General features: G+C 42.2%; 1 protein-coding gene across 2 annotated transcripts; it reads left to right on the top strand.

Moving 5' to 3' along the window:
• Window positions 1-360: 360 nt before the first annotated feature.
• Window positions 361-27,173, top strand: LOC115847695 (zinc finger protein 665-like). Of its 2 annotated transcripts, XM_070044279.1 has the most exons (7): window positions 361-395; window positions 2,876-2,932; window positions 3,068-3,118; window positions 9,597-9,723; window positions 15,819-17,060; window positions 25,238-25,328; window positions 26,559-27,173. In XM_070044279.1, exons 3-6 carry the CDS (start codon window positions 3,104-3,106, stop codon window positions 25,240-25,242), a joined length of 1,389 nt encoding a protein of 462 aa, XP_069900380.1. In that variant the 5' UTR covers window positions 361-395; window positions 2,876-2,932; window positions 3,068-3,103; the 3' UTR covers window positions 25,243-25,328; window positions 26,559-27,173. The 2 variants fall into 2 exon arrangements, with proteins under 2 accessions (XP_069900380.1, XP_069900379.1); XM_070044278.1 differs by lacking the exons at window positions 25,238-25,328; window positions 26,559-27,173 and having other exon boundaries at window positions 15,819-20,855.
• Window positions 27,174-27,335: the final 162 nt, after the last annotated feature.

Raw genomic sequence — 27,335 nt, 5'->3', positions numbered from 1 at the left:
AAATTTTCCGGGATCCAACCACTGCCCCGCAGCAACCCATTGGAGACCCACGTTTCCAACCACTGAATTGCTTGAGCCTCACGACCACGACATGCGAGCAACCTGCTGGCAAAAAAAGGTTTTTATTGAAACCGTTTCAGCTTGTTAGGAGGAAACATTAGCTTCCCACCTAAGTAGCCCACAGAACTGTAAGCTTTTACTCCCAAGTTACGGAGAAGCACCAACTCTTCCCCGACACCCCGTACTCCGTTCACAAAACTGGCTCCCTCCTCGCCCCGCCCCTCGCCGCTAGCGCTCCGCTCAGGCCCCGCCCCCGGAAGCCCTGCCTCTAACTCCGCTCAGTTTCTTACGGAACCGGAAGTGGGGAGCTCGGAGTGAAGGTCGAGCTGTCGGGGGTAAGTGTCTCCTTTGAAGTGTAAATTTGTGCTGCCCGGCTCCCTTTACTCAAACCTCAGGGTGTTGCGAGTGACTGTGGACCTAAAATCCCAGCGCCCGGCCCTCCTACCCCTGTAAATCCAGACGTCGCCGTTACGGGTCGGGTATCTTTCATTTGGGTTTGAATTCGCTACGCGGCTGGTCCCTGCCCTTGGCTTTTCTGCCTTCGGTCCACGTACACACCGCCTTTCACTACATTTTCCTGCTTAAAACGCTTTAGTAGCTCCCCCCACACACACCCATGTAACGCCCCCTTCCGCGAGGTGGATTCGCGCCCCGCAGCCTCGCCCTCTCGGCCCCTGGAGGGCAGCGCCCGCCGCCCCGCTCCTGGACAGGCCGCGTCCTCTCCCCGGTCCTGGGATTCTTCAGAACCGGCCCCTCTCCGGAACCGCCTTCTTCCCCGCCCCTCTGTCCTCGCGTCTCCTCAGGCCGGTCCTTTTGCTCTCCCGGCTTCCCCTTCGTAGTCAGCCCTTCCTCTCCCCCGGCGTGGGGGGCGGGGAGTGACCTGGGACAGGCGTGTGACACCCAGTGTTCTTCCGTCCCAAGTCCATCTCGCTGGAAAATTTCCTCTTTTGATACGCGGGCATCTTATTCAGTCACCATCTCTGTAAATACGTGGGCGATCAGGAGAAGCAGAGACAGAGACGGACAGGAATAAAAAACTGAGAACGAGAAAAGAATGAGGGAGAATCGATGGGAATACAGGGGGTGGCTGAGGACTTGTAAAAAGACAGGGAAATGAAAGCGATAAAGCACTGAAATAGGTGAATAAAATAAAGAAGTAAATTTTTAAAAAGTCGGATCTCCAGGGATGGGAGAGCAACACAGGGCCCTGGGTCAGCGGCGGGACGGGGGTAACAAAGGAGAGGCACTTCACACAGAGTGGGCGAGAGGATGAAAGAGTTGGAAACTTGGGCTACAGAGCAACGTGGTGCTGGGAGAGAAAGAGGACAAAGTGTGACTAGAAGAGAAGAGGAAGAGAGAGAGAGAGGGCAGGAAGGAAGCGCAGCCATCTGAGATGCCAGATAGGGAGGAGGAAGGGCGTGTAACAGGGACAGAAGGGGTGTCACCCGAAGGGCAGAGAGGGAGCAGGTGGGGGAAGAAAGAGGCAGAAATACATAGAGATTTAGGGTAATCAGAAGGGTTGGGGAGAAAAAGCATCAGGAGGGGGAACAGGTTGCAGAGTTGGGCAGGACAGGTGTGAGGGAGGAAATAGGAGGGCAGGAACAGCAGCAGAGCAGAGGGGAACAAGAAGAGAGACAGAGACAAATAAAAAAATAGGAAGACATAAACCTCATGAAATGGAAACACACTGTAGTGCAGGTAGGTGGTGGGAGCTGGCTGCAGATGGATGGTGAGTTGTTTGGATATGGATGATTAAGTCGTGATACATGATTTGTTATTTTACAATGTAATTAATTTTTCTTTAATTATACAGATGAGGATGAGAATTGCAGAACTCCTGTCATGTGCATTTTGTAATTATTTGTATCAGAAGATAACTTCCATTTGCAAACCCTGTTTAGCCAGGGGGCAGTGATTTGCTTCACTAAGTTGTGAGTTACCCACTTCTCTTTTCCTGACATGGGGCAGAGGAGTAGGGAGAGGACACGTGGGGCAAGAAATGATTGAATCTGTCACTACATGCTACCTTTTATTTTTTGTATATTTTTAAAACATTTTTTATTTCTTTAATGTTGTATCTAATTTATTTTTGGCCGTGTTGGGTCTTCGTTGTTGTGCGCAGGCTTTCTCTAGTTGCAGGGAGCGGGGGCTACTCTTCGTTGCGGTGCGCGGGCTTCTCATTGTGGTGGCTTCTCTTGTTGTGGAGCACAGGCTCTAGGCGTGTGGGCTTCAGTAGTTGTGGCTCGCGGGTTCTAGAGCACAGGCTCAGTAGTTGTGGCACACGAGCTTAGTTGCTCCACAGCATGTGACATCTTCCTGGACCAGGGCTTGAACCTGTGTCCCCTGCATTGGCAGGCGGATTCTTAAGCACTGCGCCACCGGGGAAGCCCCTACATGGTACCTTTTTTTTGTGTGTGTGGTACGCGGGCCTCTCACCGCGCGGGATCTTCCCAGGCCAGGGCATGAACCCGCGTCCCGTGCATCGGCAGGCGGACCCTCAACCACTGTGCCACCAGGGAATCTCCATGGTACCTTTTAAAAGGAATATTAAAAGTGTTTATTTTTTGTGATGGGTTTTCTTTTCTTTTTCATCTCTTTACATATAATTCTTTTTGTAGCGTGGAATAAATTTTCATTCAGTTTCTACTTCCCTATAAATAATCATTAATTTCTGTAACAAGCTTTGGTGGTCTTCTATAATCATGTCAAGTCATTCTTTTCTAAACATGATATATTGTCAGATTTTTAAAACTTTGACACCACAATTATTAGATGAAAATACTCACAAATTGTTTCTTTTTAAAATGTGTTTCAGATTTCTTGGAGGCCTGCCTGCTTTCTCCTCTTTATCTTTTGTACTGGAAGCTCTTTGGTACGTAACAAATAATTTTAGACTTTTGGTGGACACTTGGTAAAGTTGTCAATGATCTTTTATATTAACAGTCAAATCCTAGTTTTACCAGTTAGTCTAATATTTTGTTTTCTCCTTTTCCTGTGTTCTGCTAAGAGGAAGAGGAGGAAGGGGAAAGCAGAGGAGTCAGGAATGACTCTTTCTCAGGTAAAATCGTATTTTCAATTGATTCACAGTCTGTCCTTGTGAAATGCCCTTCTTTGGACTCATTAATCTTCCCTGACTCTGAAGTATCCTGCCTGACAGTTGTACATCACAGTCACCTGGGTCCTTCCCTCAGTCCCTGTCGTCTCCACTCAGATTTCACACCCATGGATTGGAGATGGGGTGTCAGTGCTCCTGGGCAGCAGGGATTGTTGAGAGGCCCCATCTGGATGCACTGTCTGCTTTCTGTCAACCAGGATAGAGAAGCTGCACATGCAAGTCAGGTATTAATATGCACAATACCTGGTAAAATCTGGAAAGCAGAACGATAAGGGGGAATTTTTTTTTCATGGCTAAGAAGTTTATTTAACCAAACAATGAAAAGCCAATAAAGGGATCAAAGTCAAGAGTGGTCTGATCACAAGGACACTTTCCAGTTTTAGTATATGTGCTGCAGAAGCGAGCACAACAAGGACACTTTGAGGAAGGAGGATTATGGGCTGGCCGATCTCACCCCTAAACATAAATGCAAAAATCTCAAACATAGCATTAGCACACTATGTCCTGGGTCTCAATTATTTGTCTCCCCATCCTATGGGAGAATTATACTTCTAATTCTCTATGGGCATCAGGCACGGTCAGAGGACTTGCTTAAGCCAATAAAATGTGACCAAAGTGACCCACGTCCTTTCTAAGCCGAAGCTTTAGGAACCATCGTGTGGTTCTACCATGGATCCTTCTGTGATATGAGTAGAGTGTCCTAGATAAGGACTGCTCTACCCTTTTGGGTTCCAGAATGAAGAAAATGTGAATATTGCAGCCAAAATTTAACCGGAGCACGAAATAAACCCTGTTGTTCCAAAAAAAAAAAAACCAGTGGTCTGATCAGATTTGTGTTTTAGGACATTATATTGGCAGCAGAGTTACCTGACTTCACTTATCTAATTGCCTGAAAGAGACAATAGACATCATTTAGATAGGGATATGTTGAAAAGCTGATCTCTGGTGGCCTCGGCCTACAGAGGCTTGAAGCAGAATCTCAGCTCCCAGGTGGAGGTTGAAGTCAGGTCGTGGCAGTGAGAGTGCTGAATCCTAGCCCCTAGACCACGAGGGCCAGTGGCCATTGACAAGGCCCCTGGCCCGAATTCGTTCATAGAAACGAATTGCGACAGACGGAAAGTAGTGAAGCAAGTAAAGTGTTTATTAGGAGGCAAAAGAGTACGTCTGAATAGACACACACGGGCAGGCTCAGAGAAAGAGTCATACCTTTGTGGTAGTTTGAATCACTTATATAGGGCATTTCTTCTGGGTTTCCTCTGGACAGTCATCTTGCTCTGCCTGGCTCCGAGTCTGTATTTGGTTTATCCCAGGGTCCTCTCCTGTGTGTGCACGAGTCTCTCAGCCAAGGTGGATTCTAGCGAAGACATGTTAAGGGGAAATTTGTTCTGACTTACTCAGAGACTCAGTTGAAGCTGAAGGAGCAAGTCACTGACTTAATGAATGGGAATGGAATGGAAAGTTCAGAATCTTACATCAGTGACAGAGGGTGTTTTCTTCCATCCTTGAATTTAAACCATGAAATCAACCTAAATCTCTGACAGTGGGACATTCTTTAAATCACCTTCATCACCTCCATTCCTCAGAGGCTGACTTTACCTGTGGATTGTATCCTTTGAGACAGAAGTTTTTACCTTTAATGTAGGTAAGGTTCCAGCTTCATTCTTTTGCTAGTAGGTATGTATTTTCTCAGCACCATTTCTTGAGACTATCCTACCTTTTGTGTAGTCTTGGCACCCTTGTCTATGCATTTTACATATATTCCAAGGATTATTAGAGTTTTCTAATCTGTTCCATTGGTTTATGTATCTGTGTTTATGCCAGTACCACATCATGTTGATTACTTTGTAATAGGTTTTAAAATCTAAAAATGACTGCCTTCCTCTTCTTTTTCAAGAGTATTTTGGCTGTTCGCTGCCTCTTGACATTCCCTATGAATTTTAGCATGATTTTTTTCTATTACTGTAAAAATTGCCTTTGAAATTTTATATAGGAATTCCGTTGAATCTGTAGAACACTTTGGGTAATTTGGTCATTTTGTTCTTTTTTTTTCTTTTTCTTTTTTTTTTTTTTTGGCTGCTTCACAGGGCTTGCAGGATCTTAGTTCCCCAACCAGTGATTGAACCTGTGACCCCTGCAGTGGAAGCTCGGAGTCCTAACCACTGGACTGCCAGGGAATTCCCTAATTTGGTCATTTTAAAAATATGAAGTTCCCAGGGCTTCCCTGGTGGCGCAGTGATTGAGGGTCCGCCTGCTGGTGCAGGGGGCGCGGGTTCGTGCCCCGGTCCAGGAGGGTCCCGCGTGCTGCGGAGCGGCTGGGCCCGTGGGCCATGGCCGCTGGGCCTGCGCGTCTGGAGCCTGTGCTCCGTGGCGGGAGAGGCCGCAGCGGTGGGAGGCCCGCGTACCACAAAAAATATATATATATATATGAAGTTCCCAATCCATGAGTACAGGGTGTTTCCATGTATCTCTATGCACTTTTTTTTAGAACGTTTAGTACTTTCAGTGTACAAGTCTTGCACCTAGTTGGCTGATCTTTTCCTAAGGATTCTATAGGATTGTTCTCTGATTTTCTGTTGACATTGTTCATTGTATATGCAGCTGATTTTCATGTGCTGACTTTTTATGCTGCAACTTTTTTAAAGTTGTTTTTTGAGGTAGTTTTCTCTTGGAATCTTTTTGCTTTCGATATAGAAAACCTTGTCCTTACAAAAAAAAGATAATTTTACTTCTTTTTCAGTTTGGATAACTTTGAATTTTTTTTCGTTTTTCAATAACTCTAGCTAACGTGTTCAGTAGTTTCTTGAACAGTAGTGCAGAGTATGCATCTTTCTCCTTTGTTGTTGTTTGATTTAGCAGTGTGGACTTCCCGTTTAATACATCTTTGACTACCTGTTATAGATTTTGGCATGTTGTTTTTATTTTCATTCAGATATTTAAAAAATTTCCTTGTCATTTCTTCTTTGACCCATTGCTTCTTTAAGAATGAGCTGTTTAATTTCCACTTTTGGAGCACTTTCCTGTTTTCATTCTGATCTTTATTTCTGGTATCATTTCACTGTGGTTAAAGAAGATACTTTTTATGATCTGAATCTTCATAAATTTGTTAAGATTTGTTTTATTGTCTAGCATGTGGTCTGTCATGGAGAACGTTTCACATGTGCTTGAGAAGGATGTGTTTGCTGCTGTTGGGTGGAGTGTTCTGAACATGTTTGTTAGGTACAGTTGTTCTACAGTGTTGTTCAAGTGCTGTTTCCTCATTGATCTTTTGGTTTCCATGCATTGGTAAAACTCAGGTATTGAAATCTGATACTAATATTGTGCTGTTATCTATTTCCAATTTTATTTCTGTTAAGAGCTTCTTCATTTTGGGGGGAGCTCTGATGTTAGGTGTATACATACTTGTAATCGTTATAGCTTCTTGGTAGATTTACCCTTTTCTCATTTCATAATGTATTTTGTCTCTTGTGTTAGTTTTTTCCTTAGTTTATTTTGTCTGATATTGTGCAGTCACCCCTGCTCCCTTTAGGATTGAATATCTTTTTCCATCCTTTCACTTTTCGCCTTTCCATGTCCTTAGATTTGTGAATGTTCACAGTTGCAGCTCTGACACACTCTCTGTGTGTCTCTTGCTCTCTGTTTTCCTCCTGTTACTTCTGCTAGTGGTCCCTGCTCAGGCACACTGTACAGTGGTGAAAGGCAGGAGCCCTGGCCAGCCCGCTTCACTCCACTGTAACTTCAGCAGGAATTAATCAAGTGTTTCCTTCTGATCATGATGTTTGGTGGAATATTCTTGCTTAATAACAATTTTTTTTTCCTTTTTTTTTTTTTTTTGCGGTATGCGGGCCTCTCACTGTTGTGGCCTCTCCCGTTGCGGAGCACAGGCTCCGGACACTCAGGCTCAGTGGCAATGGCTCACAGGCCCAGCCGCTCCGCGGTATGTGGGATCTTCTCAGACCGGGACATGAACCCGTGTCCCCTGCATCAGCAGACGGACTCTCAACCACTGCGCCACCAGGGAAGCCCTGTCATTTTTAGTTGTCCAATAAGTTTTAAATTTTACTATCATGATAATTTTATTATTAATCTGTGCAAATGTATAATAGTAATAACTTTTCCAATTTTGAGTCAAAGTTATTAGTGGAAAAAAAAGAAACTCTTTTGCCTTTGTTAATACCTATCTAAGGCTAAATGGACAAAATCATAGTTTTTAATATAGTTATTATATTGAGGTTGGAATTAAAGTATTCTTCTATTTTTTCATGTCTCTACTGTTATTTTTTAGTAGCCCATTATGGAATTATGTGGACAAATGCAGTTGAGTACGATCGATAACATTTTCATTGTCTGGAAGATCCTGAAATGCACATGAATAAAAATGATGATGAAAAAATTGTCTGAAAATTAGTCCAGATAATACTCCTTTCATTTCACTTGATATAGTGTTGACATGTGTGTGCATACATTCATGGATGTACAATTCCATGCTTTAGATAAAAGTCATCATGATTCTGAAACTATTTTACCTGTTTGCAGTAGAAATTGTATTTTTAATATATTCCATGGCCTTGAATATTTTCTATACTATTATGTTAATGGTTTAAATAGTAATACAATTACTAATATTTTGTGTGCATATGTGCGTGCACACATGTGTAATGGCCTTTTAGGCCGTTTCATATTGTTCACCTTGAACTTCATTCACGTTTTCTCAGGGAACTGTCTGGCAATGTACTTTTTTTTTTTAAGCTTCCAAGAGCATTTTGTTTATTTAACTTCCTCCTTCTCCTCTCCGTAGCACTTAGTATGAACACAGCATTGTTCTGAGGGCTTTAAGAATATTAATGTGTTTAATTCCCATGCACGAAGTGGATCCTAGTTATTACCCTCATTTTACAGTGGAGGAGCTTGAGGTTCAGAGAGAGGTTAAGAGACTTGCCCAGGGCCACACAGCTGGGATGTGGTGTGGCTGAGACTCGAACCCAGGCAGCCTAGCCCAGAATCTTGAACACACCACCATGAGCTCTTCCCACAGACAGATTCATGCTGATGTGAGCGCTGGGCAGCAGTGGGCCCTGGTGCTTGGTGTGGAGTCATCCTCACTGCCCCTCACACAGCCTGGTGGGGCTGGCACTGCCTTTCCCAGCATGCCCCTGCCTCACTGACGGGGCCCCCAAGCCCCTTTGGTCCGACATAGGCCTCTCCAGACCGTTGGCCACCAGCAGCTCCACCAGGGGACGCTGTGGTCCCACGTGAGCCACTGCGTGTTTCTTAGGCAGCTCCTGTCTGCCCGCCCGTTTCTCCCTCCCTTTGCCAGACAGACTGGCATTTTCCATCCCGTTCACACACCCTGGGTGCTCATCCCTTCCGTGGAAGGGCAGTGACCTGTGGTAAGCTACAGTCAGATGAGGAGGCTTAGGGCAAGGCTCCCTCCAGGAAAACGGGCTCTCCTTCCATCTCCTCTTTTTCCTTTTCCTTCTAAAGGATCCCAAGGGCAGAGGAGGGTGGGGTGGCATTTGAGGGGTGTTGGGAAAGCCCTGAGATTCTGGCAATGCACTTTTAATGCTGTATGTGTTACTTAACTCTTTGATTTTAAACTTCATTTCCAAAGTCCAGCCTTCGGAGTTTGGCTGCTTGCTGTGTGATTCCTTAGATTCTTGACCTGAGTCGAGTTTCTCAGTGTCTGACACAGTTTTCTCCTCTGCAGTATCAGAACAGGTCTTTAATGAGCTGTGTTGTTGATAACAAGTTAATACAAGTAAAACATTTAGAGTAATGCATACCACGTAGCAAGTGTTCAAACAGTGTTCGTCTTTGCTGCTGTTATCATCATGATAGGTTTTGAGCTTTCCTTAAACCCACTGTGGACTCTGTCGTCTCTGAAGACACCACTCAAGCTCCTCCAGGTTTAGTTATCCCTCAGTGTGTAGAACATAATATCTAACACTTCCATATAGACAACCCGGCATTGAATTTTTATTTGTATCTATTTCATGTATTTCCTACAAAAATGATAAATCTGTATCTATTTGAAGGATATCGTACTCTCTATGACAAAGCATAAGAAATTAAAATTAGACACACGAGTAGCTCCAAATACCTTTAAATGACTTTCAGAATACATACTTTTGCATAGCACAGGGAGATCAGCTTGGTGCTTTGTGACCACCTAGAGGGGTGGGATAGGGAGGGTGGGAGATGCAAGAGGGAAGAGATATGGGGATATATGTGTATGTATAGCTGGTTCACTTTGTTATAAAGCAGAAACTAACACACCATTGTAAAGCAATTATACTCCAATAAAGATGTTTTAAAAAAAAGAATACATACTTCAACCTAATTGATCTTTTCACCTCTACTCATTTTATATGCAAATAAGAACTCTGCTCATGGCCCCTTGGCGAAATGTTTTTTTTTATTTAAGGCACGGTTGACCTTCAAGGATGTGGTCATCGAATTCTCTCCAGAAGAGTGGGAATGCCTGGATCCTGCTCAGAGGGCCTTGTACAGGGACGTGATGGTGGAGACCTACAGGAACCTGATCTCTGTAGGTGAGGATAACTTTACTCCAAAAGTTGGGAAGGTAGTTTTGCATTTACCATTGTTTGCCTTTGGGGGTCGCCTGCCTTCCTTAACTGAACTCAAAGTCATGTTGACCGGGCAAGAAAAGTTTTGTGATGTAGCATCAGGAGTTTTGGGGTTGTTTTTTTAATTTTATTTTTTCAATTTTATTTATTTATTTATTTATTTATGGTTTCGTTGGGTCTTGGTTGCTGCCCGCGGGCTTTCTCTAGTTGCAGTGAGCAGGGGCTTCTCTTCGTTGTGGTGCGCGGGCTTCTTGTTGTGGTGGCTTCTCTTGTTGCAGAGCTTGGGCTCTAGGTGCGTGGGCTTCAGTAGTTGTGGCACACGGGCTCTAGAGCGCAGGCTCAGTAGTTGGGGCGCATGGGCTTAGTTGCTCCGCGGCATGTGGGATCTTCCAAGACCAGGGCTCGAACCCGTGTCCCCTGCATTGACAAGCGGATTTTTAACCACTGCGCCACCAGGGAAGTCCCAGGGAAATCCTAGCATCAGGAGTTTAAACATGCCCTTTCTTCAGATGATCTGGCCACTTCATGATATGCCAGGAGTTTTTCCAGTGCTTGAGTACGTCTAATGCCCAACCGGAAACTTTTAAAATATTTCATTCCCTGTGCTCTACCCCTGTGCTTTTGATTCAGTACTTCTTGGTAGAGAGCTGGATATCTGTATGTTACATTGTTCCCTCTGCATTGAGAAGGAGGCAGGCAGTGGCTGAATTTGTGAAACATTTTTCCAGACCCATCTGTAATGTCCTCACTCTCATGTGAACAGAGAGCTGGAATTCTGGAAAAGCCACAGCAGTTGACATTTCTTTCAATAGGCAGGAATTTCTATTTTTGATGTGAGTGTTATTTGCATATTTGAGCAAGAGGAAGCACTCTGGACTGTGAAGAGTGACATGAAAATAGCAAAAAACCAAATGGGTGGGAATGAGTCGAAATTTGAGCACAGATCAGATCTCAGAAGGGCAGAGAGGAAGCCACAGCATTAGTAGTGTTTGGGAAAGTCTACCCAGATGGAGAGTACTTTGGGAAAACAGGAGTTTATTTGTTGTCAAGTCTGAGAGGAAATTTTTCTTCTCCCTGAGTTATCACTGTCTCTCAACATGTAAAATGTATCATGTCATCCTCCAGTGGTGCAGGAGCTCCATCAGCAACAAAGGCAAAGTCTTTATCGTGGTCTACATCACTTGGCCATTTGGCTTCTGTGGACTTGTTATTCTTTGATTTTGAGAGTCACAAAGAGGGTTGTTTTAAAGAAGGGTCTATTGCTCCCTCAGCTCTCCTTTTGGACTTGATTCCCTTCAATGCTCAGTTCTCAGCTCTGGCACCTCAGAACCTGCATGGAGCTGTCTCAAGCCCTGTCTGCTTGTTTAGATCCCTCAGCCATTTCTTCTCTTCTGACTTGGCCACACATATCACGGATGTGTGTAATAGAGAGGTGCATTAGGTCTTCTGTAACTGTTACTTAGGAAAACTGTAAAGACGGTGGACAGAGAGATCCTCTTTTTAATCCCTAGTCCCTCCTGGGGAGAACATATGAATCTTTCTGACTAGCTTGGAATCTGTGGGTCAAGCTCATGATTCCATGTCAAGGACTCATAATATCTGAACCCCATATCTCGTGTTTTTTCCTCTACCTTGTAGGGAAATATATATTCTTTCTGATTTCATATTCTCCCACATTTGCATGATTTTGCCTGTGAAACTTATTTTGAAATACATACTCCCAGGGTCTGAAATTTTATCCCATTTCTTTGCTGTGATAATGTACCTGCAGTTAATGGACAACTTCTGCTGGACACTGTGGAATGGGTTTACTGTGTAACATTAAATTCTTTTTTAAAACTAAATTTATTTATTTTATTTGTTTATTTTTGGCTGCGTTGGGTCTTCGTTGCTGTGCGCGGGCTTTCTCTAGTTGCGGCGAGCGGGGGCTACTCTTTGTTGCAGTGCACGGGCTTCTCATTGCGGTGGCTTCTCTTGTGGAGCACGGGCTCTAGGTGTGCAGGCTTCAGCAGCTGTGGCTCACAGGCTCTAGAGCGCAGCCTCAGTAGTTGTGGCACACGGGCTTCGTTGCTCTGCAGCATGTGGGATCTTCCCGGACCAGGGCTCGAACCTGTGTACCCTGCACTGGCAGGCGGATTCTTAACCACTGTGCCACCAGGGAAGTCCCAGCATTAAATTCTTGATGGCAAATACTTTCCCTCATTGTTGCAATATTTCCTGCTACGTAGAAAATCACCACTGTAAAGTAGTTAGTAGCGGGGTGAGCATGTTCTAGGATGCAAAATAAAGACCCTGATTGATAAGTCTTTCCAGTTCTTTTTCTGGTTTTGAGGAATGTTATCAAAGCATGTCTCAATAGCACTGTGACAATGTTGTTTACATATACTACTGATCATCCCCTTTGATCCTCAAGAAATGGTATAGGAATTTCTCCTAGAGATAACATTGTCCAAGTTCACATCCTCAAGTTAGGCTATTGACTAAACTGTTGTTGATGCCATATTTTTTGTCACCTGTGTGCCCACTGTTCGTTCTACATCCACCCTTAATTTTGCAGCGTCTTAATGAGAGAGCTTGGGAATTCCCTGGTGGTCCAGTGGTTAGGACTTTCACTGCCGAAGGCGCGGGTTCAATCCCTGGTCAGGGAACTAAGATCCCACAAGCCACGCCGTGGTCAAAAAAAAAAAAATTGAGACAGCTTATGAAGTGGAGTGATACCTTCAATGATGAACCATCATTTGTTTTGTTTACGGCACTGCTACTTTCATTTGGTACTTTTCTATGCATAATAAATGGTCTTGATTTTATTTCTTTAATCATCAGGTCTGTGTATTTGATGTTGCTCTTAGTGGTTTTGTTTCCTATTTTCCATGTGTGGTTGGTTGATTGGGGAAGAGCCAGCCCCCTTATGGTAGAATTGGTGATTAGTTCTTTATAGAATTCTTTATATAGTCTTGATATTCTGCTACGGCGTAGATCATTTGTAAATATTTTCTCCCATACAGTAGATTACTTTTGACTCTACTGAGTGTGCTCTAATGCACAGTAGTTTATAACTTTGAGGTGGTTCAAATTGCTGCTTTTACTTTGTCACCTGTGATTTTTGTGTTATGTCTGATAAATCATTGGTGAATGCAATGTCAGAAAGCTTTTCCTGTATGTTTACTTCTAGCAGTTTTATACATTTTGGTCTTTGGTTTAGGTCTTTCATTAGTTTTGTATATCATATAAGTTAATGGTCCAACTTAACTGTTCTGTATTTGGATAACTGGTTTTCTCCACATCTTTTTTTTAATAGACTGCCCTTCCCCCGTTGAGTTGTCTTGACCACCTTGTACAACATCATTTAACCATGTACAAGAGATTTTTTTTGACGTCTCTGTACTATTCCACCAGTCTCTCTGTCTTTATCTCTGTACCACAGTGTTGTGATTAGTGTAGGTTTGGAGTAAGTTTTGAAGTAAAGACATGTGAGACCTATGACTGTGTTCTTTTCAAGCTTATTTTGCTGTTCAGCATCTTTTGAGATTCCAAATGAATCTGTAGGGTGTATTTATCTATTTCTTCAAGAAATGCTATTGGGATTTTACTAGGGAGTGGGTTGAATCTGTTGATCACTGTGGGTAATATTGACATCTTGACAATATTGACTTCAAATACATGAATTTAGGATATCCTTGCATCAATTTGTGTCTTTTCTAATATTTTTAGTCATGTTTTTAGTTTACGGTGTACACATCTTTCTGTCCTTTTGTAAGGTTATGCCTAAGTGTTTAGTTTTATTTTATTTATTTACTTATTTAAATAATTTTTTTTTATTTGGTTGCACCAGGTCTTAGTTGCTGGTCGCCGGCTCCTTAGTTGTGGCAGGCAGGCTCCTTAGTTGCGGCATGCATGTGGGATCTAGTTCCCTGACGAGGAATCGAACCTGGGCCACCTGCATTGGGAGCGTGGAGTCTTAACCACTGCGCCACCAGGGAAGTCCCCTTGTTTTATTTTCTGATGTTATTGTAAATTGAATCGTTTTCTCAATTTCTTTCTTGATTTTTCATTGTTAATATATAGAAACACAATTGATTTTTGTGTGTTCATTTAATATCTTGTAATTTTTCTGAGTTCATTCATTATTTCTAGCAGATTTTTAGCAGGATCTTCATGGTTTTCTACATATTACATCATGTTGCTTTTAAACACATGACTTTGTTTCGTTTTTCTATTTTAATACTTCTGTGTCTTTTTATGCCTATTTGTTCCTGCTAGGATTTCCAGGAATAAGCTTTTAGAAATAGAGCAGGTATCCTCTTCCAGTTTCTGATTTAGAAAGAATGCTTTCAGTGTTTGACCAGTGAGCCTGATGTTAGCTGTCGGCAGTTAATATATGTCCTTCACTGTGCTGTGGTAGCTTTTTAAATTCCTTGTTTATTGAGTGTTTTTATCATGAAAGCCCGTAGACTTGTGTTATATGGTTTTTACTGCATCAGTTGAGATGGTCATTTTATTTTTTGTTTCATTCTGTTAATGTACTGTTTTACACCAAAAGTTTACATATCTTGAACCATGTTACATTTCAAGAATATATCACCTTATGTTATTTTATATAATCCTTTCAGTGTGGTGTTAGTTTTAGTTTACTTTTTTAAAATTAAGTAATTAATCAATTGATTTATGACTCTGTTGAGTCTTCGTTGTTGCGCGTGGGCTTTCTCTAGTTGTAGTGAACAGGGGCTACTCTTTGTTGTGGTGTGCGGGCTTCTCATCGTGGTGGCTTCTCTTGTTGTGGAGCACAGGCTCTAGGTGAGTGGGCTTCAGTAGTTGTGGCACGTGGGCTCAGTAGTTGTGGCTCACAGGCTCTAGAGCACGGGCTCAATAGTTGTGGTGCATGGGCTTAGTTTCTCCGCGGCGTGTGGCATCTTCCCAGACCAGGGATTGAACCCATGTCCTCTGCATTGGCAGGCGGATTCTTAACCAGTGCCCTAGCTGAGAAGTCCCCCATTTCCTTTTGATGGCCTTATTCTAGTTTTTCCTTCAGGTTTCAGCTAAGAACAGTCTTGCACATCTCATGGAATATTATATCTGTTCTTTGTGAAAATATGCATGGAAATGGGACTCAGGGAATATTGAATTTGATATCCTACATAGCAAATAATGTAATAGATGTACAACTGCTTTATATCTAAAATATTCTATTCGCTCTCTTTTTAAATCTCTTTCATTTTGGCCGCATACCCATAGGATAACTTCCACAGTTAAAAATTGAACAGTATTGTGTTACTTGCTAAGCCAATTTTTCTTTTCTTTTAACCTCCTTATTTTTAGTTGTCTCGTACAGTTTTATTCACACATATATGCAGTCACAAGGAGTGATACCCCATGTTTATCATTCCCTGTGCTTCACTGAGGCCCTTATCAGTCCTGGTCTTTACATGGTCCCTTGATGCTGACAGAAGCACTGTCATTTGCTCCCATATTTAAGTTGTTCTCCTGATCTCCCCAGTTTCCACAGCATTTCTTCAGCCATCACTCCACCTTTCTCATTACTCACACTGTAAAAATGATCCCCTTTCATCCACTGAACAGCTTTCTCAGGATACGACTTAAATTAATATGTGCAACCGTGATGACTCAGAAACCATTTGAAGGAGGGATTGCTGAATAACAGTATTAGTTACACAGCTCACTTCTTGTTGCATCTCCTTTGAGTTTTCCTTTCAAAACTACTGGTACTTGTATGTTGAGTCTTAATTTGTATATGCTTTGTGGTTATGGTGGAAAAACTTTTTTTTGAGAGCTAATACAAGTTGTTCCAACTGAATATTTTGTCACAGTGTGTTTGCAGGTAGGCTGCCCTAAACTTAAGTTGAATTACGTGTAATCACTGTTTCTTTAGTAAAGAATCCTATTCTTTAGTGTTCCTAAAAATCTTTAACATCATGGTTGAGAAGTTTCATAACTGTGTTTGGTAAAAGTATTACTTTTGGTGTAATATCATATATTCACCATGAAACATTTGTTCATGCAGTGTAATGAATAGTATACCTATGGTCCTTTTTATCTTGTAGATCTCTCTCATATACACGTGATCAAGAAATTACAACTAAAATCAAACACTGACATAGGAGAAATATTCCCAACAGTGATGTTGGGAAGCCATGGAAGCTGTGAAATCAAGCATTTTTACCTACAGGAAATACAGGAGAATATGCATGACCTTGGTTGTCAGTGGAGAGATGATGAAAGAAATTACAAATATATTCCTACATCCCCTAATGAAGATGTCACTTATAGAAGAGTTCGACATGGTAGAAGGGATTCAGGAAAGAAGCCGATTTCAAATAGGCTGGCATTAAGCTTTTCGGATGAACTGCGTATGTTTAAAAGTAAACAGAAAATCTATGAATTTCATCAAGCTGTTAAGAGCATCAACAATAGTACCTCATTTTCACCATCTCAAGAAATTTCTCCTACTGGCCAATCGACAATTTCTAATATACATGGGAGTGATTTTATGCATCTTTCAATACTGACAGAAGACCAGAAAGCACACAGGGCAAGTGCTTACAAATGTAATAAGTATGGCAAAACCTCTCCTAAAGGCTCAAACCTCAGTAGATATCAGAGAATCCACACAGGAGAGAAATTGCGTAAATGTGATGTGTGTGACAAGGTCTTTAGTCGAAATTCACACCTTGTAAGTCATAAGAGGGTTCATACTGGAGAGAAACCTTATAAATGTAAGGAGTGTGGCAAGAGGTTTAGTCAAAATTCACATCTTACAAGTCATCAGAGAATTCATACTGGAGAGATGCCTTATAAATGTCATGTGTGTGGGAAGACCATTTATTCTGCCTCAGGCCTCAGGAGACATATGATAATCCACAGAGAAGCTAAACAATATAAATGTGATGTATGTGGCAAAGTCTTTAATCAGAATGCAGTCCTTGCAGTTCATCAGAGAATTCATACTGGAGAGAAACCTTACAAATGTGGTGAATGTGGCAGTGTCTTTAGTCAAAAAACACACCTTACAAGTCATCTGGTAACTCATACTGGAGAGAAACCTCACAAATGTAATGAGTGTGGCAAGTTTTTTCGGGATAAGAGAACCTTTACAAGGCATCAACAAATTCACACTGCAGTGAAACCTTACAGATGTAATGAGTGTGGGAAGTTCTTTCGTGAGAAGCCAACCCTTACGAGGCATCAGCAAGTTCACACTGGAGAAAAACCTTACAAATGTAATGAGTGTGGCAGAGTCTTTAGTCAAAATTCAAACCTTGCACGTCATCAGGGAATTCATAATGGTGAGAAACCTTACAGATGTAATCAGTGTGGCAAGCTCTTTAATCGAAAAGGAAACCTTGCAGTTCATCAGAGAATTCATACTGGAGAGAAACCTTACAAATGTAGTGAGTGTGGCAAAGTGTTTAGTAAAAATTCAAACCTTGTGTGTCATCAGAGAATTCATACTGGGGAGAAACCTTACAAATGTAATGAGTGTGGCAAAGTCTTTCGTTACAAACAACGTCTTCGAATTCATCACAGACTACATAATGGATAGAAACCTTGCAAATGTATTGAGTGTGGAAAAGCCTTTACTCAGGTCTCAACCTTTGCTACACATCAGAAAATCCATACTTAAGAAAAACCATATAAATGTATGTGGAAAGGTCTTCAAAATTCAAACTTGAAAAAAAAATTAAAATGTGAAAATTCACACCTTACAATTCTTTGGCAAAATCACAGTGGGGAGAAACTGTACAAGTATCATGAGTGTTGTAAAGTTTTTGTGTGTGCAGCCTCTCTTACCGCCAGGTAATCTATAATGGAAAGAAACCTTGCAAGTATAATGACTGTCTACATGTGTTTAGTCAAAATTCATACCTTATAACCTGCCCAAGAATTCATACTGGAGCGATACCTTGCCAATGTAATGAGTGTGGCAAATTCTTCAGTGTGCTTTTAAGCCTAACTGAACATCAGGTAGTCCATGATCTTGAGAGAGTTTAAGAGTGTAGTGAAGTGTCAAGGCATTTAGTAGGTGTCCACGTTTTCGGCTTTATTAGAATACTTATTCTGGAAAGAAACCAGATAAATGTAATTATTGTGGCCAGGTCTTTAGAAAAGGAATTTATTCACCAAGTAATTCGTTCTGGAGATTACCTCACAGATGTTATGAATGGGAAAACCTTTCCTTGGGGCTAACAGCTCACCAGGCATCAGATAATTTGTGCTGGATTGTTATGAAATTATTCCTCCTACGTTTGCATCTTTGCCACTGTACTATTGTCTGTCCCAGAGAAATCCCTGTTTGAGGTGGGAGCACTTTCCACACTTCTCATAGACTCTGCCTCTTAGTCTCAAACAGCAAAACACTCCTCTGATTGCTTCCTGGTGCCAGGACTACCTGCTTAGCATTTTGTAACAGTGTTTGGGGGAGAAGGTGACAGCCAGTCTCTGTGATGTGTTTGTGATTCGGACGTAACCATTTTCTAGAACTGCAACATAACTTCAGCGGAAGTGCAAGAATAGTGCACACTTTGTGTGGTGAGAATGTTTCTGCAAAACTTTGTTTCCAGTTGCCAATTCCCTCAAACAACTACAAGTTGCTAATGAACATCACTGCAGTGTAGCAGAGACTCTTCCTTTTCCTTGACCCCTTATTTTCTTAGTTTACACATTTTTCTTTTACTTTCTTGAGCTTTCACCAATATGATATTACATTTTAAATTTCAGTTTCATTTGTAAGTTTCTAGTATATAGAATTGTGATCGATTTTTGCATGTTCTACTTGTGTCCTGATACCTTGTAAATTATTCTTTTTCCAGAAATGTTTGTAGGTTCTTTTGTTTTTCTACATACACCATGTAATTAAATTTCCTATTTATGCTGTACGAAATTACCACAGAGTGCCTTAAGTAAACAGATTTATTCTCTTCTTTTTCTGTCCAGAGTTGTAAATGGACCCAGAGCACTGGGCTCTTTTGGGTGCTTCAGGTCACAATTCGTTTTCTTTCCTTTCCTGAATTCCAAATATCACTTTCATCCTCATCCTCATGGTCTTCATGTGGGTTTGCATGACACACTCTTAATTAATCAATGCTTTTGTTTAGTCATCTTCTTTTCATTTGAGCATTTCCTGAACACATCGTTTAAATTAGGCCACCATCTCAGTCTATCATTGTATTAATATATATACCTCTTCATCGTACCTAACACAGTCATATCTTATTTAATAATTGCTGACATTCCCTTATACAGTATAAGCTCCTGAAGGCAGGTTATTGTATTTCTTCCTACATATTCAGTGATTGGACTCATTCCCCATTGACAGAATGAGTGAATGTACTTTATGAGTGCGAAGACGGTTAGTGTGATAGATAGGATCATAGATCAGTAGGTCAGATGGTCAAATAAACATGTGATCATATTTGTGGACTGAAATTTAATTGTCCTGTACTTTACAGCCTAATGTTCTGAATATTTGTCATAAATTCTCACACCATAATTTGTTCACACATGAGTTTTCCGCAACACATGCTAAACAGTTCTAGCTCATGAGTGAAGGGATGTCTTCATGAAGTTTTCTTAAGCCACAACATTTTAAATTCAAGATTCTTTCTCAAATGCTCCATTCTGTCCCCATCACTAAATAACAATCCTATTTCTCAGGTCGGACAGTTTCTATTTGTGATAGATTGCCTGGAAAACAGTAACTGAAAGAAATAGGTTTATCATTCTCACCTAACAGGAAGTCCAGAAGGTGCTGTGTTGGATGTGATGGGTCCTCTCCCTTCTTCCTCCATGACCACTTAGTCTTCAGTGTTTTTCTAGCAACCTGGCTGCTGGCTGACTAAGGAGAATAATCATTATGACGTAAAATCCTTTGCAATTTTAGATTTTGTCTCCTTTTCATAGAAATATTAATTTGAGACATCTTTTCCCAATATATTAATTTGTGTTCAATATCCACCATGATTTTAATATGAAATGTGAATTTTCAAATTTCATATTTCTATCTCAAGAACAGAGATAAGTAAAGGGAAAAGGTGTTAGGGCCAGATTGTATCTATGGACTTTGTTCATTTTCCTGATAGTGTAATATTCCGCGTAACACCTGGCCGGTCTGCCCAGTGTTCCAAGTGTTGGGCAAAAATTATTAGGCCCTTAGTGTTTTCTAACTCACAGATATATTTCCTTGCTGCTCTGATTCTAAACACAGTGAAATAATCCTTCAGTTTTAATATAATTCTGATTCTGGTATCATGATAAGAAATAAAAGAATCCTTTATTTTTTCTGGCCATGCTGCGTGGCTTGCGGGATTTTAGTTCCCAGACCAGGGATCGAACCCTGGGCCCATGGCAGTGAAAGCGCCAAGTCTTAACCACTGGAGCAACAGGGAATTACCCCAGAAGAATCCATTTTGAGATGTTTTCAATTCATGTCATCCTACCTGAAAGTGAGAGATATACCAAAGGCTTGTAGTTCAGAAATATTATTATTTTTTGGCTGAGTTGGGTATTTGTTGCTGCGTGTGGGCTATCTCTAGTTTCGGTGACTGGGGGCTACTCTCTGTTGCGGTGCGCGGCTTCTTGTGGCTTCTCGTTGCAGAGCACGGGCTCTGGGTGCGCAGGCTTCAGCAGTTGTGGCATGCTGGCCCAGTAGTTGTGTCTCGCAGACTCAATAGTTGTGGTTCACGGGCTCTAGAGCGCAGGCTCAGTAGTTGTGGTGCACGGGCTTAGTTGCTCCATGGCATGTGGGATCTTCCTGGACCAGGGCTCGAACCCGTGTCCCCTGCATTGGCAGGTGGATTCTTAACCACTGCACCATCACGGAAGCCCCATATTTCTTATAAATCACAATATCAGACCCAGAGATGCCACTTTTAGAAAGGCACCCAAGATGTTTGAAACCACGTATCCACATAAGCATCTTATCCAAGACTCAACGTGCAGTAGACTTCAGAATGTACATCTTCGTGAGAATCCACACAGAGCAATATGTTTGCTAATGCTTGAACCTGAAGATCAAAACTGTGGAACAGGTCTTCCCTGGGGGCGCAGTGGTTAAGAATCTGCCTGCCAATGCAGGAGATACAGGTTCGAGCCCTGGTCCGGGGAGATCCCACATGCTGTGGAGCAACTAAGCCCGTGCGCCACAACTACTGAACCTGTGCTCTAGAGCCCACGTGCCACAACTACTGAAGCCTGCGCGCCTAGAGCCACGTGCTCCACAACAAGGGAAGCCACCGCAATGAGAAGCCCGCGCACCGCAACAAAGAGTAGCCCCTGCTCGCTGCAACTAGAGAGCCCACGCACAGCAACGAAAACCCAATGCAGCCAAAAATAAATAAATAAATTTATTAAAACAAAAAAAACTGGAACGTAGCGTTAACGTTGGAGAAGAAGCATTCAAGTGTAATGAATATTGTAAAGTGTTTCATCAGACATCCACATGTTTGGTATAATAAGAGAATTCTTACAGGTCAAAGTATACAGGTATACTAAACATGAAACCCCTTTTAAGAAACAGTCCATCCTCAGGGGTCACCAAAGAACTTATATTTGTGAGAATCCTCACAAATATAATGAATTTGGTGAATATTTTGAGCAATTCTTCAATAGACCACACCTCAGAGAATGCATACTAGGACTAAATAATCCTTTATTTGTCTGAGATTAACCTGAGTTATGACGTACTTCAGAATAATTACAAATCACAGCATGTTAAAACTTGTGTATGAGAAGAGGAAGGAGATATGTGGAAATGGCCCATTATCTTCAGTGTACGAATAATTATTTGAGTTTTCTTGAAAAGGCTTAATTACTATTTATGTCTTTCAATCTGAAGGTTAAAGTCTGTTGATCTTATGCCTTCATTACAGGCCTTCGATGATTGTTTCTGGGAAGGAAGCAGTAACATAAAGGGGCCAACTTCGTTAGGCATGGTTCCTTCACATCCATGTTCCCTGGAAAAACGAAGACCCTGAATGATCAAATTCAGTAGTGTGTGAATTAGTGGCAGGGAGGGGCAGGGAATAATGTAAAATTATGACATGACTCATCGTGCTTATTACGTTCAGGGAGCCCTTCTGTGGATAGGCCAGTGTGGGTTATAGGACAGAATCCTCTACCAATTGACCATGAGTAAAGCAGGCAGGACATTAAGGGACTGGGCTTTTCATGGCAGGAGAGTGACAGGTTACTAGGGACTGATTATCAGGTAGATATAATGCACAGGAAAAGTTGGTCACTTTCTCCATTGGATGGTGATAGCAGTCGTGTACATCTATGTTGAAAGGAAATTAGTTTTATTCTTTGAAATTGAGAGAACAGTTATGTTGAGAGGAAATTTAATCAAAATAGTATGTGTGTGTATGTGATTCGCCGTTTAACTGCTGCCATTACATTTTGCTATTGTTTTATTCTAAATGTATCATAGGTCTCCTGTTTTAATTCATAAAATCACATGAAATATATATGTTACAAATATATACACTGCAAGTATACCCATTACAATCTTCATTCTGAAGTGTATTTATTCAGTAAGGTAACTTTCATGTAATTTTCAGGTGTATTTTTTTTTACAACAAAATATCAGTAGATGCTATATATAAGATTTTACACTTTGTTTTTTATGTATAATAGAGATCGTTTCAGTATAATGACTTTCTGCACTCTTTTAATACCTTTTTACACACAGCCATGTGTTCCCCTAATTTCTCAGCCCTCTTGCATCAAGGCCAAGTCTTAAGACCAATTTTGCCCAGTTGTTTGTTCATGGAAGTTGTGTGTTTGTCATTTGAATGAGGAAGTCATTATTTCTTAAACATCAGGATATCACACCCAGCAATTCTACTTTTGAAAATATACCCAAGAGATTTGAAAAGATTTTTTTCATGAAGACATCTTGTATAGCATTGATGATGTGCGGAATCTAAAATACGACAGAAATGAACATACCTAAAAAACAGAGTCACAGGTATAGAGAACAGACTTGTGGTTTGCCCAGGTGGAGGGGGGCAGGTAGCGGAGGGTTGGATTAGGAGTTTGGGATTAGCAGATGCAAAGTAATATATAAAATGGATAAACAACAAGGTCCTCCTATATAGCACAGAAAACTATATTCAATATCCTGTAATAATCCATAATGGAAAAGAATGTGAAAAGGAATATGTATATGTGTAATTGCATGTGTCATTCCTCTTGTGTACATTTTCATGTGACGCAAATTTGAAAACAACCCCTTGATTTATGCAATCTCCAAGCATTTCACTGACATAAAGGGAGAAATACAAATTAAATATATAAATTGGACAAAACAGTATCTTTGAAAAATATATATGATTGACAAGATGAGATTCCTCAAAACCTGAAAGTCGAACTACCATATGACTCAGCCACTCCACTCCTGGGTACATTACTAGGAAAAAAGAAAACTCTAATTTGAAAAGATACAGGCACCTGAACGTTCATAGTATCACAGTTTACAGTAGCCAAGATACGGATGCAACCTAAATGTCCATCAACAGATGAATGGATATGGGGGAGTTCCCTGTTGGCCTGGTGGTTAGGATTCCAACAAACGTGCAATGAGATCTCTGTGAATCAGGAAGAGGAATGTAGTATGTATATTATTAGCAGGTGGAAAATTGTGGTCTTTCCTAAGCAAGACATCAGGAGTTTACTCTTGAATAAACATTCAGTTTTGTGTGAAAGAGTCTGATTCCATATTTGAGGTCTGACTATAGACACCTTTAAGTCTCACTACAAACTGTTCCTCTTGTGCTCACGTGAGCAGGGCAGGCTGATGATAAAGCTGAGTGTGCCTTCCCTTGGCAGTAGTTGTAGGTTCACGCAACGAGCAGGTACCATCACCTCAGCCCGGTCCTGTATCCAGAGTAACACAAGCCCATCAGCGTTCTCTGCCCTCTCTAGCCATTTTTAAAAACTTGGGAAGTCTACCCTGCTCTCCCCAGAAGGCCTCATTATGTAACAAACATTTTCCTAACACGTTATTTATTTATTTTGTTGCCGCGCCATGTGGCCTTCAGGATCTTAGTTCCCCAACAAGGGATCAAACCCAGGCTCCCTGCAGTTGAAGCTGAGCTCGGAGTCCTAACCACTGGACCATCAGGGAATTCACTCCTAACACTTTAATGTGTGGAGTCATCAGTCCTGCCATCGAATCTAAACTTTGAGTGGGGATCCATCCTTTTCCAATGGAGAAAGCCTAAGTACAAACTAACAAAAATGTGTTGGGAGAGTTAATAGGTGAAATTTCTAGTGTATCTATCAAAAACTCCCATTGTGTACGTTCATTCTTAGAGAAAAGTCATGAACATTGATCTTTTTCAATTCTCTCACCACCCCCTACCCCCTTCTGGGAATCACATGTTAGTTCTATGAGTCTCCTTTCACTGTATTTTGCGTTTTTTGTTTTTTAATTTTTTAGATTCCATATATAAGTGAAACCATGTGGTATTTGTCTTTGAGTTTTTTTCTCTTAGCATAGTACCTTCTTCATCCATCCATGTGGTTGCAAATGGTAAGATTTATTTTCTGGCTGAGTAATGTTCCATTCTATATATATACACCACGTTTTCACTATTCATTCGTCCTTCCATGGTGCTCAACCCAGTCTTCACATTAGATGGATGAGGCATTTTGCATAGACATGTTTTGTACCCTCTGACCAGGGATTCCCCTTCATGTAGTCAGTGTAGGCCCCAACCTCAATCATATATATATATTTTTTAGAAGATGTTGGGGGTAGTTTATTAGTTTATTTATTCGTTTTTGCTGTGTTGGGTCTTCGTTTCTGTGCGAGGGCTTTCTCTAGTTGTGGCAAGAGGGGGCCACTCGTCATCGCGGGGCGCGGGCCTCTCACTATCGCGGCCTCTCCTGTTGAGGAGCACAGGCTCCAGATGCGCAGGCTCAGCAGCCGTGGCAAACGGGCCCAGTTGCTCCGCTGCATGTGGGATCTTCCCAGACCAGGGTTCGAACCCGTGTCCCCTGCATCGGCAGGCGGACTCTCAACCACTGCGCCACCAGGGAAGCCCTCAGTCATATTTAAAGTGCCCCAGGCGATTCCAATCTGGATCCATCATTGAGCATCGTGACTCTTGAGTCCCCCCATTCCTGAGGGCTGAGATCTGGGCTGAGGGTGAGGTCTCTGCTCTGCGTGGGGATGGATCAGGGCTGGTCTGTGACCTGCAGGGGATCGTCGGGTCCAGCTGAGGTGCCCGCTGCTGCTGGGTACGTGAGGGCCTCACCTGGAGGGGAGCGAGGTCTGAAGAAAGGGTGGGAAACTCACCTGTTGGTCTCTGTGTGGGAGTTACTGTCCTGAGCCCCTCCTGGGACAGTGGGCAGCAGAGGACCGTCTGTTCCCCATGCTGAGGGCTTCCCTGTGTGTGTGGTGGTGACTCAGGAAGGGGGTGTGTTGATTCTGAGCATTAAACAGCATCTTTTCCACTTTCAGGATAGACCTCTAAACATTCATTTTGTCTAAGGAAGAAGCGCTTAAGAGGTGAAAGAGGAAAGAACTGGAGTCTGCAATGGCTCTTACTCAGGTAATGTCATATTCTCGGTTGGTTTTTCTGTCTGTCCTTCCTCGAATGCCCTTCTTTGGACTCCATAAACTTGTCTGGTTCTGAAGTATCCTGCCTGACACCTGTACACGCACCGTCCCCCAGGTCCTTCCCTCAGGGCCTGTCATCTCCACTTAGATCCCGTCTCCCCGTGACCCAGTGACCTGGAACTTGTGAAGAGGCTCCACTGGGTGGAGCCCTGGGCGGGGCTTCACCCCCATGGATTTAGTCGGGGTGTCAATGCCATTGGCCAGCAGCAGCTGCTTAGGGGCCCCATCTGGATGCACTGTCTGCTCTCTGTAAACCAGGATCTAGATGGTGCACGTGAAAGTCGGGCATTAATGTGCACAACACCTGGTAAGATCTGGAAGTCAGGCCAACTAAGGGTAATTTGTTCTGACTTATTCAAAGGCAATTGAAGCTAAGTGGGCAAGTCACTGACTGAATCTTAATGACTGGGAATGGAATGGAAAGTTCAGAACTAGACATCAGTGATAGAGGATGTTTTATTCCAGCCTGGAATTTGAACCATGAAGTCAACCTAAACCTCTGACCGTTGGAAATTCTTTATATCACTTTCATCACCTCCATTCCTGAGAGGTTGTCTTTTTACTCTGTGGATTGTATCTTTTGACACATAGTATTTACCTTTGATGCAGGTTAAGGACCAGCTTTATTTTTTTCTTGTAGATATCTAGTTTCTCAGCACCATTTGTTATTGAGACTGTCCTTTCCCATTTGTTTAGTGTTGGCACCCTTTTCTATACATTTTTCCATATATTCCAGGGATTGTTTGAGTTTTCTAATCTGTTCCGTTGGCTTATGTATCTGCGTTTATGCCAGTACCACATCATCTTGATTACTTTGTAATATGTTTTGAAATCTAAAACTGATGGGCTTGGTCGATGGCCATGATCTTCAGGTGCAAGTGCTTCCAGCCCTGGCCCCGCCCCGGTCAAGGGTGGCTGCCTGCTGGATCACTTCGGTGAATGTAAAAGCTTTAAAGAGAATTTCATGAAGTGTCTCCAGGGCAATAGTTTTGACAATACTTTGCAGAAATGAATCAAAACAATGTATTTAGAATGTAGGATGGAGAGGCAACTGATGTTACAAAAACCCCTGGAAAAACTGGAATTTGGAGATTTGTTTGTTTTGTTTTCTTTTCTTTTTGGCCATGCAACGTGGCATGCGGGATCTTTGTTCCCTGACTAGGCAACGAACCTTCATCCCCTGCAGTGGAAGCACTGACTCTTAACCACTGGACCACCAGGAGGTCCTGGGGTTTGGAGATTTGCTAGATGGAAAATCAGAGAGAAAAACTGAACCTTGATGGGAAGAAGACTGCAGGACAGCGTGGGGTCATCTGGACGACGTCGCCGCGCTGATGACCTTGCCACTCCAAGGGCGTGCTTGTAGGTACTGTGGCGCAGGAAGGGGCTTTGCGGATGCCGGAGAGATGCCGTTGAAATCAAGATAGACACCCCACCCTGGCTCATCTTCTAGGAATCCCCAAAGGATTTTGGAAAACCATTGTCCCTTTTAGATTCCCATTTTCCCCCAGGTGTGTTAGGTTTTCTCATTAAGTCCTAGAGTGTGGCAGGGCCCCCAGGGAGGTGAGGTGCCAGGTGACATCTGCGTAGTGAATGGAACTTTGGGCTCCTGTGTGGTGCTGGATTCACGTCACAGGCTCTGTGTCTTTTCAGTGCTCGTGTGCTAAATGTTCACGGTTAGCGGTCTGTTACGTAGACAGAGATTGTCAGGAAAACTTTTTGTAGCAAATGGTTTCCTCTTCCTACTCATAAATATATATGCCCTTTATTTCTTTTTTTACGGGGGGGTGGGGGTGGGGGTGGATGCTGTGCTGCACAGCATGCGGAATCTTAGTTCCTTGACCAGAGATCAAACCTGTGCCCCCTGTGGTGGAAGCATGGAGTCTTAACCACTGGACTGCCAGGAAGGTCTCTGACCTTTATTTCTTTTTTTATCTTT

The sequence above is a fragment of the Globicephala melas genome, chromosome 19 (assembly GCF_963455315.2).
Source record: "Globicephala melas chromosome 19, mGloMel1.2, whole genome shotgun sequence".
Classification (NCBI taxonomy): domain Eukaryota; kingdom Metazoa; phylum Chordata; class Mammalia; order Artiodactyla; family Delphinidae; genus Globicephala; species Globicephala melas.
Note: the sequence above shows the minus strand (reverse complement) of the source record. Positions and strands in the feature narration are given on the sequence as shown.

Coding starts and splice junctions, on each gene's coding strand:
- LOC115847695 (XM_070044278.1), top strand. Junction 9,724..15,818: donor CAGGAACCTGATCTCTGTAG/GTGAGGATAACT, acceptor TTTATCTTGTAG/ATCTCTCTCATATACACGTG.